At 35.7% G+C, this 17354-nt stretch overlaps 1 protein-coding gene across 1 annotated transcript in view; it reads right to left on the bottom strand.

The window, feature by feature from the left end:
- The window catches only part of LOC134675633 (peroxidase-like), a 106996-nt gene that overhangs the window by 30037 nt on the left and 59605 nt on the right, over nucleotides 1–17354 (bottom strand). Inside the window, exons 3-11 of the mRNA XM_063533965.1 lie at nucleotides 16052–16096; nucleotides 14793–14983; nucleotides 12110–12286; nucleotides 8966–8995; nucleotides 7719–7915; nucleotides 5103–5301; nucleotides 3616–3813; nucleotides 2757–2907; nucleotides 2046–2222 (exon numbers count right to left, since the gene is read on the bottom strand). Of these exons, the coding sequence (XP_063390035.1) occupies nucleotides 2046–2222; nucleotides 2757–2907; nucleotides 3616–3813; nucleotides 5103–5301; nucleotides 7719–7915; nucleotides 8966–8995; nucleotides 12110–12286; nucleotides 14793–14983; nucleotides 16052–16096 (1365 nt within the window). The remainder of the gene's footprint in view (nucleotides 1–2045; nucleotides 2223–2756; nucleotides 2908–3615; nucleotides 3814–5102; nucleotides 5302–7718; nucleotides 7916–8965; nucleotides 8996–12109; nucleotides 12287–14792; nucleotides 14984–16051; nucleotides 16097–17354) is intronic.

Below are 17354 nucleotides of genomic sequence, written 5' to 3'. Positions count from 1 at the left end.
TTTATGACTATAAATCCCATTAGAACTGTACTAATAACTATTATAAATATGTAAGTAATTCTATCTGCCTCTTTGTCGCCTTTTCATGGCTAAACAACTGAACCGCTTTAGGTGAGATTTGGCAAGAACGTAAATTCCTTGAATTGTTTTATATTTTGAAATGTAGTCCTCTGAATAAGGGACGCGAAATAACTCAGTCCCAATCCCACGCTTGCGTGCCGACAAACATGGTACGGACTGTACCAAGAAGGTTTGATCGTGTGTTCTGACGTGTGTTATTAGGTACAGTCGACGTCAAAGATATGTTTACACTTTTGCAAGGTGCAATTACTTCTTTGTAATAAGACGAAAAGTGTAAACATATTCTTAACGTCGACTGTACCTACAGAAAGTACGTTCATTGTCGTCGTGTAAGGCAATCCAACGTACATCCTTATTGAATCGCATCAAAATCATGGTATGCTTCAAAAGTTGGCTTGGCACCGACTTCAAACATATCAGTTGGTAACGCATAGACTTAAAAAGGATAATATTTTATTTCATCCTTTTTGAAGTCAGTTTTCTTTTTTTTATAAAAAGTTTTTATAGTATATTGCGCTATTTAGAACACGTGGCATGGAAATCAGAGAGTTCGTTGTGGTTATTCTAATACGTCATGTATTAGAAGCACTTGAACGATGATGTGATAACAAAACTTTATTTTGACCCAGCAGATAAGATCATCTTATTTCGTTGAAAACAATAATAATGTTTGACGTACGAGTATATGTAGATAAGTATAAGTAGGTATAACACCGTAATCTACATACTCGTGTTATCCTCCCAGGCGATTGTTTCCTGCTCACACGACAGTATAATTATGGGACAAGGGTTTATTTATTCGTCTCCAAATTATTAGGAATTAATTGTACGTATTACGAGCCGAGTGTTGGGCAGATCGTTGGTCAGAAATGCGTAGATGGGTAGAATGGCCCTTCGGTAACAGTTAAGACCCAATTAAAACTTAACAAGTCCTTTTTGTGTAAGTTACGAAGGCCTTTTATTTTCCGAGTGTATAATTAAGAGTTTTCAGGGCATATTTCCAATTTGTTGAGTTATTGAGGAACGGAGAAGATATCTATAATTGATCGGCAACTCCTTTATTCGATTGAACTCGTATTGCAGGATGCTCAGACGTAAGATAAATGGGTAATCGAATTATTGGTTAGAACCTCCCTAAGCGCCTTGGGGAGTATTCTGTTTATTTGAAAGCGATGGGAGTAAAGAACAGTAATGCACAGAAGCGTACCTATGAGTTATTCAATTACATGCCTACTCATCTTCTAATCTTTTTTAAAAAAATCACCATAATGTCTAAAATCGAACATGTGGACAAGCTAGATACATTAAAATGAGAGAACAATCGAATCCCTATCTTGTAGCAATATAATAAAATTAATAGTAGTGTATAATTTTATTAATTCTATGACTATCTAGACTCTATAACTCAAAAAAAAATATATTTAAGATTAGTAGTTAAGTTTGTAAATATGCAAGCTTTTTATGAAATAAACAGATTAAATTTTATTTTATTTTTAGCTAGAGAAGGACATCGATATATTCTATTAAAAAAAGCTTACATACGTCCTATTGAGCACAAGCATTAATATTGATTTTGAGTAATGACTAATGAGTAGGTTTCTTATGTGCAGATTAAATGACAGGCATGTTATAGTAACATCTCGACATCACCCTGAAAGTTGTGCCTCCGTGCGTGCTCCTGCGGTAGCGAAGAGTTACCACATGTCCCGAATATTTGGAGACGTTCCGATTTTCAGGCCCTCAATTTGGTCAGGTCCCGAAATTCGGGAAATCTAATTCCTTTGAACTAGAATGTACTGTGGATATTAGAATGTATGTGTGTGTGTGTTTAGTCCCGCTGTAGGCGGCCTTATGCAGCTAGCATCAATTCTTACCCAACACATAGCTCACGGTACGGCGTAGCGTAAGGAAGTCACCCTTCCTTGCAATTTATGTCGTAACATTTGATTAAACTCGACACTCACCTAAATAAGAACTGTGTTATCTCGCTGGTCCAGAACTGGTCGCTGAAATCCACCTGTTGCGTCACCAAGCCCCGAACCAAGTTCTCGAATGTATTGCCAATCTCCAAAATCAGGGGCCGATTAAACCAGTCGCTCATGCGCACCATGCCATGTAGTTTGCGGTCTTCTGACATCAGCCTGAAACATATTAACTGATTTAACTTCTTTGCTCGAAAATATGTTTATACTGAAGTATTTAATGCTAAAAACGTCTTCGAAAGCTGAAGAAAACAGTCCCAACAGGTATATTTTATGACAAATATTTCTCCCTCTTGAATAATTTTAATCTAAAGAGTGTCTTTTCAAAAGGGCTTATTTCTCAATGAAAACCATAGAAAATATATTATATACAAACATGAACGCTGAAAACAATATATTCTTTTTGTTCGGGCAGTCGTGTAAAAAATAAGCCCTTTTGAAAATACACTCCTCACTTATTTTCGATTATATGTATATATACTAGAATGTGTATCAGAAATATATCCATCAATGATATTTTATTTTAACATAGACACTTTGTAATTATATTGTGTACTCGTATTTATGTACGAATTATCTAAGGTAAAATATCTGATGTAGGTACTGAAAGCTGTAATTTTTCGATTTTTAAAAACTTTTTGGTTTCATTCGCTCTACTTTTAGAAAACTACACGGCTGGTATAATGTACGTACTGCAGGAAGCCGCGGATGAGCGTGTGGAAATGTCTGAAGGCGGCGGTCGCGTGCTCGTCGAGGACAGACGGGTCCACGTTGGGGTTGTAGTCGTTCACGTAGCCGTGCACGCCCGGGTAGATCAGCTTGTTCTTTATCATGTTCTCAGTGCCTGCACAGATAAAAGCATATTCTTGCCTACAAATTGAATGTCTCTCATATAGAAATCCGGCCAAGCGTTCCGTTTCAAGGGTTCCGTACATTAAGTCCGACTCACGCTTGACTGCACATTTATAATAGGTTTTCCTGTTATCTATAGGTAAAGAACTATTTTGTGCATTTTTTTTCAAAATTTTTGACCCAGTAGTTTCAATTTTGGGTATTTTCTTAAATAACTTCTAACCTATTTATTTTAAAATTATAAAATAAAATTAAAATTCTCAAGATCAGCTCTTTATTTCACATATAACATGATATAGTTTGAAAAACTTTATTTTTTGATTTTCTCATTAACCCCTAAAAGTGACCCCCATTTTTAAAATTAATTATTTGCGTTACATGTCCGTCTTTGGGTCACTAATTTATATATTATGTGTACCAAATTTCAACTTAATTGGCCCAGTATTGTTTCCGAGAAAATAGGCTGTGACAGACGGACAGACGGACAGACAGACAGACAGAAGCACGAGTGATCCTATAAGGGTTCCGTTTTTTCCTTTTGAGGTACGGAACTCTAAAAAACTAATCGAGGTGTTTTCGTATGCCTACATTTTATTTGGAATTATATAGTTGAAGTAAGGTTATTAAAACAAACATTGATCTGTCCCAAGTATCCAATAGTTGATTAGAATGAACATAGTGTCACAAGGCCATAGCTTACCAAGGAAGATGGGCAAGTATTCATAATAATTGATATGCTGGTTCTCGGCGATGTGGATGCGCCGGGCCTCCTGGAAGATGGTCTCGTCGTCCCAGTGCGGGTTGTAATGCGCGAGCGCGTCCGCGATGCGGTTGTGCTCGCGCAGCAAGATGATCTGCAGCAACGTGAGCTGAGGGTTCTGGTTCATTCTTATGTCACCTGATAAATATTTAGTATTATTACTTCAAGTCGAAGTTATTATCCTTTTCAAAGAGTTATTTTATAGGTATAAATGATTGGTTTATTTAAATACTATCTTGAAATATCAAAGGGCTTTTTAATTCAAACTGATTATCTAATTGAACAAAGTTTTAACCTGAAATCGCTAATTTGTCGCTCGTCCAACTCAGTTATTCGGGCACCATTTGGATCCAGAATTATAATTTTAAAAAGCCTTTAAAGCAAGTAAAACAGTCTACACATTTTTACATAATGTTCTTTTAATACTACTATATACATATTTACACTTACGAGTATAATATCTAAAACACTTTTCAGCAATAGTTATTTACGATACAAGTGCGGAAAAGAGGAAATTCGAAACGAGTGGCGATAAATTAAATCACGTCCGAAGGGAGTGTTTTAAATCGACACGAGTTGCAAATTACCTACTCGCACGTGTATCGTACAACGTTTTACAGTACATATGGCCTTTAAACTTTTGACATACGCACGAAAAGTACTATTTTACGCACTAGTGTGGGAAAATAGGACCATATGTACTGTAAAATATATTTAATCTTCAAGATGCCCAGTTTGCTCTTGCTTGGGCACCAGCTTTTGAAAAAAAATTTATTTATGTTTTATTCATTCATCATTATCATACTTTCAATAGAGGCTCGCAAATACAGGAGCTTTAAGAATAGATAATGTTTTAATTTGGCCTACTAATCAGTTGAGGCGAAAAGTCGTGACTGACAAAATTGTATCCCGATAAGATAAGTTGTAATTCACGAAATGGAATAATAAAAGAACAGGTTCATACAAAAGATCTGTTCATCCTATGCTTATCCTAAGTAGCACCAATCAAACATATTTTAAGTTACAACAAGGTCCCACCAACCCCAACCACCCCAACCAAGTTCCTGTGAAAGATAGCCTCAGCCTCCGAGGATACTGGCGGCCTTTGTGGTACTCATTTGCCATCGTCCCGGGATCGTATCTCATCGCATAATAATTTATTGCCATAATGTAATGTTACGCATAAATCTCTTTTCGCATATTTTTTCTCCAGCTGAAACAGAAAGTATTTTCGAAAATATTTTGCATAGGTTGTGTAGAATAGGGTAGGTTAGGTTAGGTTTGTGTTATAATTTTTCAGAAATGTTAATATTTCCATTCCAGCACAAGAACAATTATGCGAAATGAGTTTTATGCGTAACATTACATTAGGACAATCAATTATTATGCGACCCAATATGGACCCCATCGTCCCCGATCCCACATACCTGCCAAGTAGCAGGGCTCGTTGGGCGACTGCGCGGACTCGCAGGTGACCGTCACGTTGGGGTCCTGCGGGGGGTACTCTCGGCCGCCACGCAGCACCGTCGCCATGCGTCCACCGCGGTACTCCCGCAGCGGCGCCGCTTGTCCGACGCTGCTGCCGTATACTTGCGACAGGTCCATGTACGCGGTTACTACTGTCAACTATGTAAATAAACAAAAAAAATACAATGAAGTATATGGTTACTCAACCGTTATGGTACATATACACAATAGTGGACACATATTCTGTTGCTGCCCTTAAGTGGCTGCCCTACCTACTTATAAATAAATGCAACAAAGTTTCTGAATAATAAGACCTGAAGAAAAAATGCAATAAGTACTTGAAACGTACAAAAAACTAACCCCCTTATTCATAAACGTTTACTAAAGTTAACAAGCCGATAATAATCGTTTGTCCCTTTTCATCATACCATACGTCGGAAAGGGACAAACGATTATTATCGGCTTGTCAACTTTAGTGAACGTTTATGAATAAGAGGGTTAGTTTTTTGTACGTTTCAAGTACTTATTGCATTTTTTTCTTCAGGTCCTATTATTCAGAAACTTTGTTGCATTTATTTATAAGTAGGTAGGGCAGCCACTTTTGGGCAGCAACAGAATATGTCTATAATTATATGACTACAAGCCTATAAAATTAATTGACACGCAACGCACCACGGTAATTAGATTAAACCATAGATTCTTAGATAAAGTATAAAGTTCTATTTTACATTTTTGTATGGCTACTTATAGAATATTTATTTGAAGTAATTAATGTAAAACTAACCCACGTTAAAAGTTGTTTGACGTAACGGTGAAATGTATTTTGATTGATTCCGAGAATTACGTCGAATATATTAAGAGCATTCGCACTGCGACGGTGATGTATATATATTCATAGCAAATTAGTCTAGAGTAAGGTGGCAACCTGTACTCACTAGTACATACGTCATTTGGAGGTTCTACTCTGTATTACTCGTACTAATAAATTACCTCGATGTTTGTGAGATTTTGTGTAGACAGGTCCCTATTCGGATCTGTCCAGCTTTCAACAAACAAAAGTATTTATTTAGGTTGAACCTGAGTATGAAAATCTGGCATAAACATACGGCTTCGTTAGGGATAACAACAGTAAATCTGCTTATAATCGGATTTGCTAAATATTTTAAATGAGTTACGAAGTTTTAGAAACCGCATCTAAGTACGAGTGAAAGTAAAGTTAAACCCAAAAAGAGATGTCATTCGTGTATATATTTCGTCTGTATTTGTTATTCAAAATATGTTTTGCAAGATTTAAAGTCATTAATTTACAAGATATATACAGTAGTACTGCTAAACGAACTTAATAACTCGCTTAAATCTAGAATAGGCCCTAGAGGCATTGTACCAAGGATGCTGGCGGCATTTCCTCGCAATGCTGATACGTTGTGCAAGGTGCCGCCAGATCTTCGGTCACAGTGTTACGTCAATCAGACGCTTTCTTTTCGTCAATCAGACACGATTCCTGCGAACCAACTTGTCCGCGCTGGGACCCCATGGACCTAGAGTTTCAACTCCAAATGGTTCTCTTTACCGAGGCTCTTCTATTTCATATGTTTTAAAATTTCAGGGCTTTCCGCTCCGCCCGCTTTTAGGCCGTTGAAACGGTGCCAGTGTGTCTACGCAGGTAGGATGTTGCAACTTGCAAGATAGTTTTGTAGTCCAGTAAATATAATAAAATATTATACTTGTAAAACAATTCGGCTCTAATCTAGTCTGTCATTAATTATAGCACAGGTATAGGAATAGTTAGAATTCATTAAGCAACATTCCCTAATGAACCGCGCAATTATAATATGCGCCACATTTGTAACTCTGTCGTTATTAGAAACCTGATAAGATAGGAGGAGTTTCATAATGAAAATTTAAATTATCAATAGAGTATTCTAAGATCATGAATTCTTTGATGAAAAAGGATTTGAAGATTAATTAATATATCACCGGGGCGAATGGAGAGAATCAACAAGTTTGAACCATTCCAAAGCGCTTATCAAGGCCTTCAGCAAAAAGGCGTCTTCGAACGCCTTAGCGCAGTCTATACCGTAAAACGTAATTCAAGACCAAAAAAAGTGAGACAATGTTGCCATTGCAATAATTTGTTTGTAAAATTGTAAATTCCTTTTGATAAATAATCACGCTAAGATAATTTATTCATTAGTAATTTTACTCCTACTATTTAAAAAAGTACTTTTATTTATTTATTTATTTGTACATAAATACAAGACGCGCTAGTAAAAAAGTGGCAACATTTCTTACTTTTTTTGGTCTTGAATTACGTTTTGCAGATTAGTCTAGTTGCACATCCTCACAGAGTGCCCTTGCCTAATGCGTACTCGTGACTTAATCCTGGGCGGACACATATTGCGCCCGGAGGAGTTAAAGTCTCTCAAGATCAAAACGATCCTGCAGCTGTTTGAAGTTGCAGGTTTGGATCGAGAGTTATAGTAGGTAGCGATCACAATAGAGCAGGGATGGTCGCAGTGATACATAGGCTTTGGAGCCTTATTAGAGCCCTAACACGAAAAAAGAAGAAGAATTACCGGGAAGGCAGGTGCAGCCGGTGGAGTGCAGCCTCTGCCCTTGGTGTTCCCGGTCCGGACGAAGTTCATGCACTGCCTGCCATAGGGCGCGTGCACGGGGTCGTCCGCTGGGATAAGGATGGGCCGGCACTGGGGGTTGGTGGCCGCGTCGGGCGCCAGCTGTCCGTTGTCGTCGCAACACGTCAGTGGATCCTTGTCTATAAACATTTGTTGATGTAATCTTCAATTTTCAAAGACATGGCCAATCAAATGCAAACTCAAAAAACACGCCCAATTTTATAACAAACAAATGGAAGGTTAGACTTACACCGATGAATAATATATATTGGTTGATATATTTAACAACAAATCATAATTAATAAAATATGAACATTTTCAAAGCAAGTTTTCCATAGGTATGTTGTATAGTTTTAATAATTATGTATTACAAAGGTTTTAGTTATAGCCTCTTAAGTACCAAAAGTTTTAATTTAGTTTTAGAATTGGGAACGTGATCGTATTTGATAAAAATTGCAATAACATTTTAGAATAAGGCCTTTTTAAAAACCTCTGAGACTCAGGAAATAAATATCTAGTTTTGTTCATTGAAAACAACATTTCATCTAAAAAAATCAATTTCAAATAGGTACTTAAGTTATGTGCAGTAAGTATTTCTCTACCAATTGTAGTGAGTAGCAGGAGCGGAGAACAATGATACATTATTTAGTACTCTGTTGTGCAATAAAAATATTAAAAAAGATTTTTAGTTATTCAAAATTATATTTCATGTATAAAATAAATACATGAAATGTAAATGAACGAAAAACATTTACTAAAACCCGTCAATGTGTAGGTCACACTGAGCAACTTTTACTATGGCATCAACCTCGAAATCGCGAAATAAAAATTGACTCTCCCATAGGAAATCTCCACGCCAGACCAGCAAAATGTACATGAAACAACCAATTTTTTTTTCGCAATCAGCAATTTTCACCTACACATAAAAATCAAGTAAATGTTTAATCATTCAAACGTGCCTAAACAAATAAAGAAGCAAGAAGCTACGGAAGCGAACGAACTGGAAGTCAATTAATTTGCAATTACAACCAACGCCTAATCCCGGTCCGATACAAACACAGCGCGAACCCGGGGACGGAGAGACGTCCCTACAACGTCGAGTAAAACGAAAAGCGACCAAATAACTCACAGCCAAACAAACACACACAAAAAACAAAACACAAATATTATTTGGTATATTTTTTACGTACTATCGTGGCATGTGTCGTTGTCGTTGGTTTCTGAAATAAATAAAAAACTTGTGATTTTTGCAATACCTAATGTTGTATTCTATTGTTTAGGTACATACTATTGTTTACCAACGTGCTCGTCTCAACCTTTACAGTACTAATGTACTATTAAAGTAAACTAACGTATACATATAGGTGTGTATTTAATGAGATTATCTCAGGTTATTATTTTACTTAGCTCTCATCAAAATTTTACATAAACATATCTGACTTAAAAATAATATTCTAAAACAACTTTATGTTTACTCATATCAAAGAGAAATTGAAATAGAGAGTTACTGTCATGGTAAATTATGTAGCTACAAAACATTTACTGCCATTTTTCGACAGAAGATTAAAATTGTTAGAACGCCATTTGACTTTAATCATTATTATTTCCCTGATATGTGCTTGTTAAATATTAATATTAACGCCATATACTCGAGAGTAAGCCAAAGGTATGGTGCAATCTTTTCGAGCGATGGCGCCATTAGCTTTGACCTACAGTTGAGTAGACAACATTAATTCCAATATATCAGTGAAAAAATTGGGATCCAAGCAAATGGCGTTCTAACTGTTTTAATCTTCTGTCGAAAGAGGGCAGTAAAATTACAGTGGCTACATAATTTACTCTGACAATCCGCCTCTATATGTACACTCCATTTTCTTTGCTCATATCTAATTAATTCTGGATATGAGTAGGTAAAACCTTTTTTTATTTCAGATATTGTCGCTGTCCTGGGTAGAAAAACGGATCGAGCTTATATTGTTATTATGTCTTTCTCCGGAGAATGGTGTAATTTAGGAGGACGACTAGAGAGCTTCGTAATTGACCATCATTTAAGCAGCTTTTGTTTGTCTATGCAATTATAAGAACGCGTTTCAGAGAATCTTCATCTAACAATTTGTATGAGCGCAACTGCTGCTGATGTTTCTAAATTATAATTCATAATTTCATAAAATGAGCACACGATATGATTCTGACAGTTTAAATCTGGCACTAAAAATTCAATGAATATAATTATGTATATTATTACTATGCAAAGAATGTCATCAAAGTTCAATTTATTTGGCAAATATTGCTACGGGTAAATCGAAAGGCGCATCTAAATCTTTTGAATAAGTAAGTAGTTATAACCAAACTAGATTTAAATCAACATAATAGTAAAAGTTTATATAATAAATATGAAGCATAACAATATCTAATAATAATGATGTGCAGAATGAAACCATTACGAAGTTATAAAATATCAGGTAAGAGTAACTTTACGAGCACGTAATTAATTTAGCACTCTTATCTTAACTATCTATCTATCTAATAACTTTAAACGAGCAATTCTTGTATATACAAAGATAGATAAGATACGAGTGCTAAATTGTATATACAATATATTTCGGCGATCTCGGAAACGGCTTCAACGATTTCGATGAAATGCTATATGGAAGTTTTCGGAGGCAAAAAATCGATGTAGCAAGTCTTGTGTCTGGGAAAACGCGCATTTTTGAGTTTTTATGTTTTCCGAACAAAGCTCGGTCTCCCAGATATTTAGTTATTAAATCTGACGATTACAAACAAAACACTTATCTACTACGAGTACCTATGTCGTGGTCGGCTATAAGTAGTTACCTAAACAAATACATTATTGTGAATGACTCTAGTTTATAGTTAGCGAATAAAATGTTCACCGATTCTACATACTCGTACATGTTGTTGGAAAGATCGGTGATAAATATATTTTGTCAACTATATTGTAGCGGTGTACTTACCTTATCTTTGTCCGTAAATGCCAATTTTCCAAAAAGGATTATTACGCGCCCCTTACTTTAATGGATTGGTCGTGCCGTCAAGGAAACATGTCATAAGTATGTTGGTATCTACTAAAGATAGCAGCTCAGGTATACCAACAATGTATGCATGCATGATAAACTGCCGTATTCGAACTTCAAGATATTCACAAGAGACGACACGTACTAGATCCATTCTAGATACGTTATAGTTTAGATATCAACTAGTTCTCTTTTGCAGCGCAATTCGGGCAACCAATGTCACTTTTACGTTAGATAGAGTAAGATATCTATTAGATGTAAATTGGATCTCTAAGTCATATCCTGTGGAAATCGTTCAAGTGTATCTCCAGAATCGAGCGAATGTCAAATTTGACAGGTTAGATCTTAAACATACATATCATTATCGTATCTTGGTGATGTCTAAAAGATATCTAATAGATGTCTATTTCAAAATCCGAATCGGGCCCAAAGCCACTTGCTAATATCTTGCGCGCTAAAATATTAGCCGCAACGCAATCTTATTTTCAAAAGAGTCGAATAATATTCGCGCTTTCTTGTTTTTGCCACTCGCAGGTAGGTACTCAACAACTGTTGATGGGGGATGGTGGATACGCATTAAACATTTGAAAAATAAAAAATACGAAGATATAATAGTGAAAGCCATTATAAAGTTTTCTTTGTTTCATCCGCGAGGTTATTAGCGAGAGTTAATTACATCTACATTTAAAAATAAGTTCATTATAACTTAGCCGCTGTTATCAATTATTCATTTTACGTTAAAAACTTAATTGCGCGAAATCCAGTGTTATTAAAAGCTTCAATAAACTTGGGGATTTATTTTGTCGATACAAAGATAATGAGCTGTTATTACGGAACAAATTTACTCCGATCCTCATTATTACATATTTTAATGAAGAGAACTAGCTCATTATGTATATAGAACATTGTTATGTATTATCACAGAATAAAATAATAGTACTAGGTACAAAAGACTCACTCTCTAACAAAACGCGTCTGTTACGATCAGCACAGATATGGCCGCTAGGTGGCGACAGCGCCACGCGCGGCTTATGGCTTTCCCCAAAATTGGGGTGGAACGGATGTACTTTTAGCTACCTGTAGCAAAGCGACGAAATCGCGGAATGAGCCACGCATGGTATTATGTATGTTGAAACGATTTATTCATATAAATACAGAGTATCACTTTCAGAATTAACGAACAATTAAAAGCGACCCTCCCGAAGAACTTTACCTAGTATATGTAGAACAATTAAAAAGTTCAAGCTCACTGGAACCAGGCCCAGTAGTTCAGTACTTAGAACACCCAGAAATACTTACGAGTCTGAGTAACTCCAGCAGTGAGCGACATGTCGTGGGTGATGATCTGGCCCCACTGCTGGGCATTCAGGTTCCACACTGGGTCTACGAGGTTCTTGTCAGGGAACAGCGCCAGGCTGATTGTGCGCGGGTTTGGCAACTGCTGCCCCGTCGAGGACACTGGCCAAGCGCTTATACCTGTTTACAAATAAATTCAATACTTAAATATACTCTGTCAACCCATTTTCGTCAGCAGGAGAGCGGCAAATTTAATAAATGTAGGCGCGAAGAGTTATCGCCCCCTAGAAAATTTGAATTTCGCGCCTTTTTCTACTGACGATCTTGTTTTACCATCCATAGTTTATATTTTTGAAGTGAAAACTTCTTTAGCGACGCTGTGGACTTTTTGTGATGGGAAAAAATGTTAAACTCGTAACAGACGTAAGACGGACACGTGACCTGATCCAAAAACAGTTACAATGAGTTTTTCTTTATTAATTTAAATGTCATCTAGTGAGTTTCCCTCTAACTGGTACTAATATAACTCGAGTACTAACAGTGATGTGCTTAGGGGTTTCAAGTACTCCGACGAAATAACGCTAGATGGCGTTAACCTCGATTATACATAATGCGTCATTGAGTTTTCACTTCTGCCGGCACTCCCGGAGTGCAACCCGTTGTTTTTTTACAATTTAACTATGTACAAGGAAAGTACAATAAGCCATTATAATGGCCACGATGGGCCAACGCGGAGTGGCCGCACTCCAAGGGACGCATAATACTTACTCGTTTACAGCAAACACGCGGTTGAACAAAAGACGTGAGGTTAACCAAATGCAGTCTGTAAATCCAATACGGGCAATAAATTAATCCAGATGTAAAATCTATTCGTATGTACCTAATCAATCATTAAGAAGTTTTTTAAAGTTATAGTTTAATATGATCCCGTAATAGATTTTATTATTATAGATTATATTGTACCTAACTGCCAACCAGCGTTGACAGTTACATAAAAAAGCTCGTATCTCGTAACTTGTGTGTTACTTTACATTGTGAACCGAATTATTTTGTATACTTACTTAATTAATATTTTCTAAGAAAAAAACATCTTTTATAGTTATTTCTTAGGTCCTATGCTAACCACCGTTTAAATATTTGTCTGCACCTATTGGATTTACACTGTATACGAACCCCTTTAATAAAGGCTTGCTGAGGTAGAATTCTCACACACTACTCTTGACCTATTTCACTTGAGAGATGTTTTTCATTAAGGAAACCAGCAATAGTGCGTAGTTTTACTACACTAAGCTAAGCACATTATATTATAAGGTAAAGTTGTTCCGAGAAAGGTGGTTGATTGTTTTGCTAGGCAAGTAGGTATCACTATTACTCCGTATGTACCAACTATCAATAATTGAAATGTCTACATAGATCTGGTGTGTAGGTATTATTATGTGATCTACTAAATACAAATGAATGGAAATTCCAGAAAGAGACCATAAAATTCCACACAACCTACATTTTGGAGACTTTCCATTGTGTAACCGCCATACTATATCGAATTATGGTAAAACAAAAGGAAAAAACTTTTAGTCGTTTTATTTCGTATAATAAATAAAGAAAGATCTCGTGATTTTATTGTAAATAGAAAAATATATATAAAATTCAGAATGAACGAGGAATTTTTTTTGAGAAATTCTCGTTACATAATTTCAACCACCTCTCAACCCGCATTGAGGGAAAATTTTAAAGAACGATGTGATTATTTTTCGTTTATTCCAACCATATACCTAATGCCTTTAATACGAAGTTTAAAATGTTTGTTTACGAAATTTCAAGTTCCCAACTTAAAATAAAACTAGTCGCATATACAACTCATCCCCTTTTTGACCCTCTTAGGAGTTTAATTTTTCAAAATCGCTTCTTATTTCTTCTACCTACTACGAGTACCTACAAATTATACCTAAATGTAAAATGATGTGCACAACTTTCTAGCTTTTGTAATTTCGGATCTGCGTCTGTCAGTCAGAACACACTCATTTATATACCTAAAGGTAGATTAAATTTTACAAAAATCATTTAATTAAATGTAGGTACGACAAGAAGATGCGGTTTAGTAAAAAATAAAAAGGTACGATTCAGATCGAATGCAAAATAATGTTAATTTTAACGTTAATGAATGTGTCAATATTTCGAGGTAAATAAGCGAGTACGAAAAAACATGCAAGTTCGATAGAAAAGATGACAAATAGGTTAATTATATAAGCGTAGGTATAATTGTTTTCAGACTTTCTTCATATCTTCTCGAGTTAACTAAACAAGTATTATTGGAACGATTTACAACACATACCTAGTTTAAAACAGTTATTTTTCTATATATGTACTTAAAATATTACCACCTATATACCTACTTTAGCAACAAATTCACGAAATGCTAAGTTGATAATCGTAAAGGCTAGTAAATACTTCACAATCCCGTTAGGAATAATTCGCCATTTAGGTAAGAGTAGGTACAGAGAGTTCTTAGCAATTAATTAACTCAAACGACACACAAGTTTGTATTTAAGTACGTGTAATTTGGATTGAATTAGCAACTTATTGAGTTATTAGTAACTTGAATGATTTTATCCGCAAGGTGGCAATTATGGCTTGCTGTTTGCTAACAAATTATACAATTAATTTATATCTCTCTGTTTTCTCTTACCGTCTGCGTAGTTGAATGGTAATAATCGTCCATAGGGCGTCTGCGGCATGCCCCACACGGGCCGCTGGAGGTTATTGCAGGAACCGTCGATGCTTCGGTACCGGGACTTTCCGCAGAACGGCGGTGCGAGCCCGCATGTCAACCCTGAGATATCAACTCCGTTTCCCAAAGGAGGCGGCGGATTGTTGAAACTGCACAACACAAACTTATTAATAAAAATACATCATTTATTTGTATGTACCTACTCATAATTTACTTGTCTGGTAATTCAGAAAGGCGACATCAACTATCTTGATTGATTCTTAGAAACCGTTACCTACCTTATAAGTACATATAGTGATATAGTGGAGTAAAAGTATGCATTAAAAACTCGAACATAAAACATTATTTTAAACATCTAATTAGTCCAATAAGAAATTAACTGAACCATGTATATTCACTTTCCACTTCCGCAATCTCGAACTACTAGAGCAAACTCAATTGTAAAGTAAGTATAGCGAAGCTTTGTAAAGTGAAGGACACCCTGGCAAATTTAAAGTATACTTGAAAATTTTAAAGTTCTAATTTATTTGATCAAAGTACTAAATTGCTGATACACTTATTTTATTTTATTGGTAGGTACCTACGGTTAGCACGAATTGTTTTAAATGGCGAATGTATTTAGGACTTTCTTGTGCGAATTAATTTAAGTACTTGAACTATTTATACATTTAATGACATGAGTCAATTTGGCACATAATCGACCAAGGTGTGCCTGTGAGCTTATTAAAATACCCTTCATGTTAGCCCAGTAGTAAATTAAATGTCAGGCCACGTCTTTCGTTACGCAAAACATTTATTTTGTTTAGAACATGCGACATGCCGTGGAGAACGTTTCCATAATTCCTTTAAACGTTTGGTTCCATACAACATGTAAGTTGTACGATGCTTAAGTAGGTCCTGACATTTATAAACAGAAAACCGAAACCAAGTGGAAAGTAAAATATTTTTCTTAGGTACCAACAACAACATGTTATCAAAGTATTGGCTTTGTTTATCTAACTAGGTACTTAAATTCTACATGTTTTTCTATCGGTATTGGTTTTCCTGAATGGATACACAAAAAGTTTACCGGTTCTATCCCAAGGGATCTTAGTGAAATAACTTGTTGCACGGTGAAATATTTTCCGTTGGATTATTTATAGGAAACATCCTGCAAGGGTAGTTAAGTTTTAGTACAATAAGAGTTAATCACAAAAGTACAAAAAGGGATCATTAACCTGCTGTATGGACTGCCGGCCTGATGTCCTCGTGAGGCTGGTCCGCTGTAGACAGAAGGGAGTAAACAACACAGCACATGCAATACCCAGTTAAAGGAAAGTGCAATATTATATTTAGGTACAATATCAAGCCTGTTGCAGACACAATTTTTTTTTTGATCATTATAATGATAAAAGAAGGAAAAGATAATGGGACAGGATAATCAACTTTCCTGATAAACAAAACTCTAAACTTTATTTTAAAATATGCTAGTAAAATATCAGCTGTTTTACAGCTAGGTAAATTTAAATGCAAAAATTTCTGATGGTGGTTAAACACAAGATTTCCTAGCTGAACGTATTTATACGGTCTGTAATTTATTTCAGCTAGATAAATCGCTGCTTCAAGAGAATTGTGTCCACAACATAGCGAGAGACATGTTGGTCCTTCACAACGTTTAAGGAATGTTAAAGTACATTTTGTCGGTCATTCTTTTAACATTCAGTGCACATGTGTCACTTAATTTTAGTTATACAGTTAATACCTATTAAAAAAAACTGGAATTAGTGAAGATAACTTTAGTTTGTAGTTGAGTGTGGCGACGTTCACAATTACGATTCTGAAGCAGCTTACGACTTTTTTGATTAGTTACTTACTGCTTGTGATCTAACGACCAGACCAGTGTGCTCACATTTTTTAAAATGTTCATAACACACCAGCCGTTAAGTTTACCACGCTTAGCGCTACATGCACCATCTCACTAACCTGGTGTTAAGCGGCTAACAAATTGTACTGGTAGCCAGTTAACTCCAGGTTTAACGGGTTAACACCGTGTAAGTGGAATGGTGCTAAGAAAGGAGCGCATTTAAACATAAAAATAGAAATGTACCTACTAATAATAATTAATACCCTTTTATAATATTGCGATGTCACAATAACATTTTTAACTTAATCTCGCTCCTGTTTCAGACCAATCTGCAGCATCACATCGCATTCTATATTAAGTACGTGCCCATACACGCTTTATACAGCAAAGTTATATATATGTGGATACTGTACACATTTTAGGTCTAAGAATATCCCACACTGAGAGAAAAGTACAACAAAAATACACTTAGAATTACAAAAATAAACTTAATCCGGGGACAAGGAGAGTTAACTAATAGGAACAAATTGACTTTTGTAATTTCTATTAGTTCTTGCAATTTCTATTATCTGTTTGTTGAAATTATATTTGGGATTACTGAGCTGTTTGTAGAAATAAATAAACTTTGCAGAAATAGTGAAACGTCCATAATTATTACTAAAACTTCATTTTTTCCC

This window comes from Cydia fagiglandana, chromosome 2 (genome assembly GCF_963556715.1).
Source record: "Cydia fagiglandana chromosome 2, ilCydFagi1.1, whole genome shotgun sequence".
Lineage (NCBI taxonomy): Eukaryota > Metazoa > Arthropoda > Insecta > Lepidoptera > Tortricidae > Cydia > Cydia fagiglandana.
This window is presented reverse-complemented; position numbering and strand designations above follow the sequence as displayed.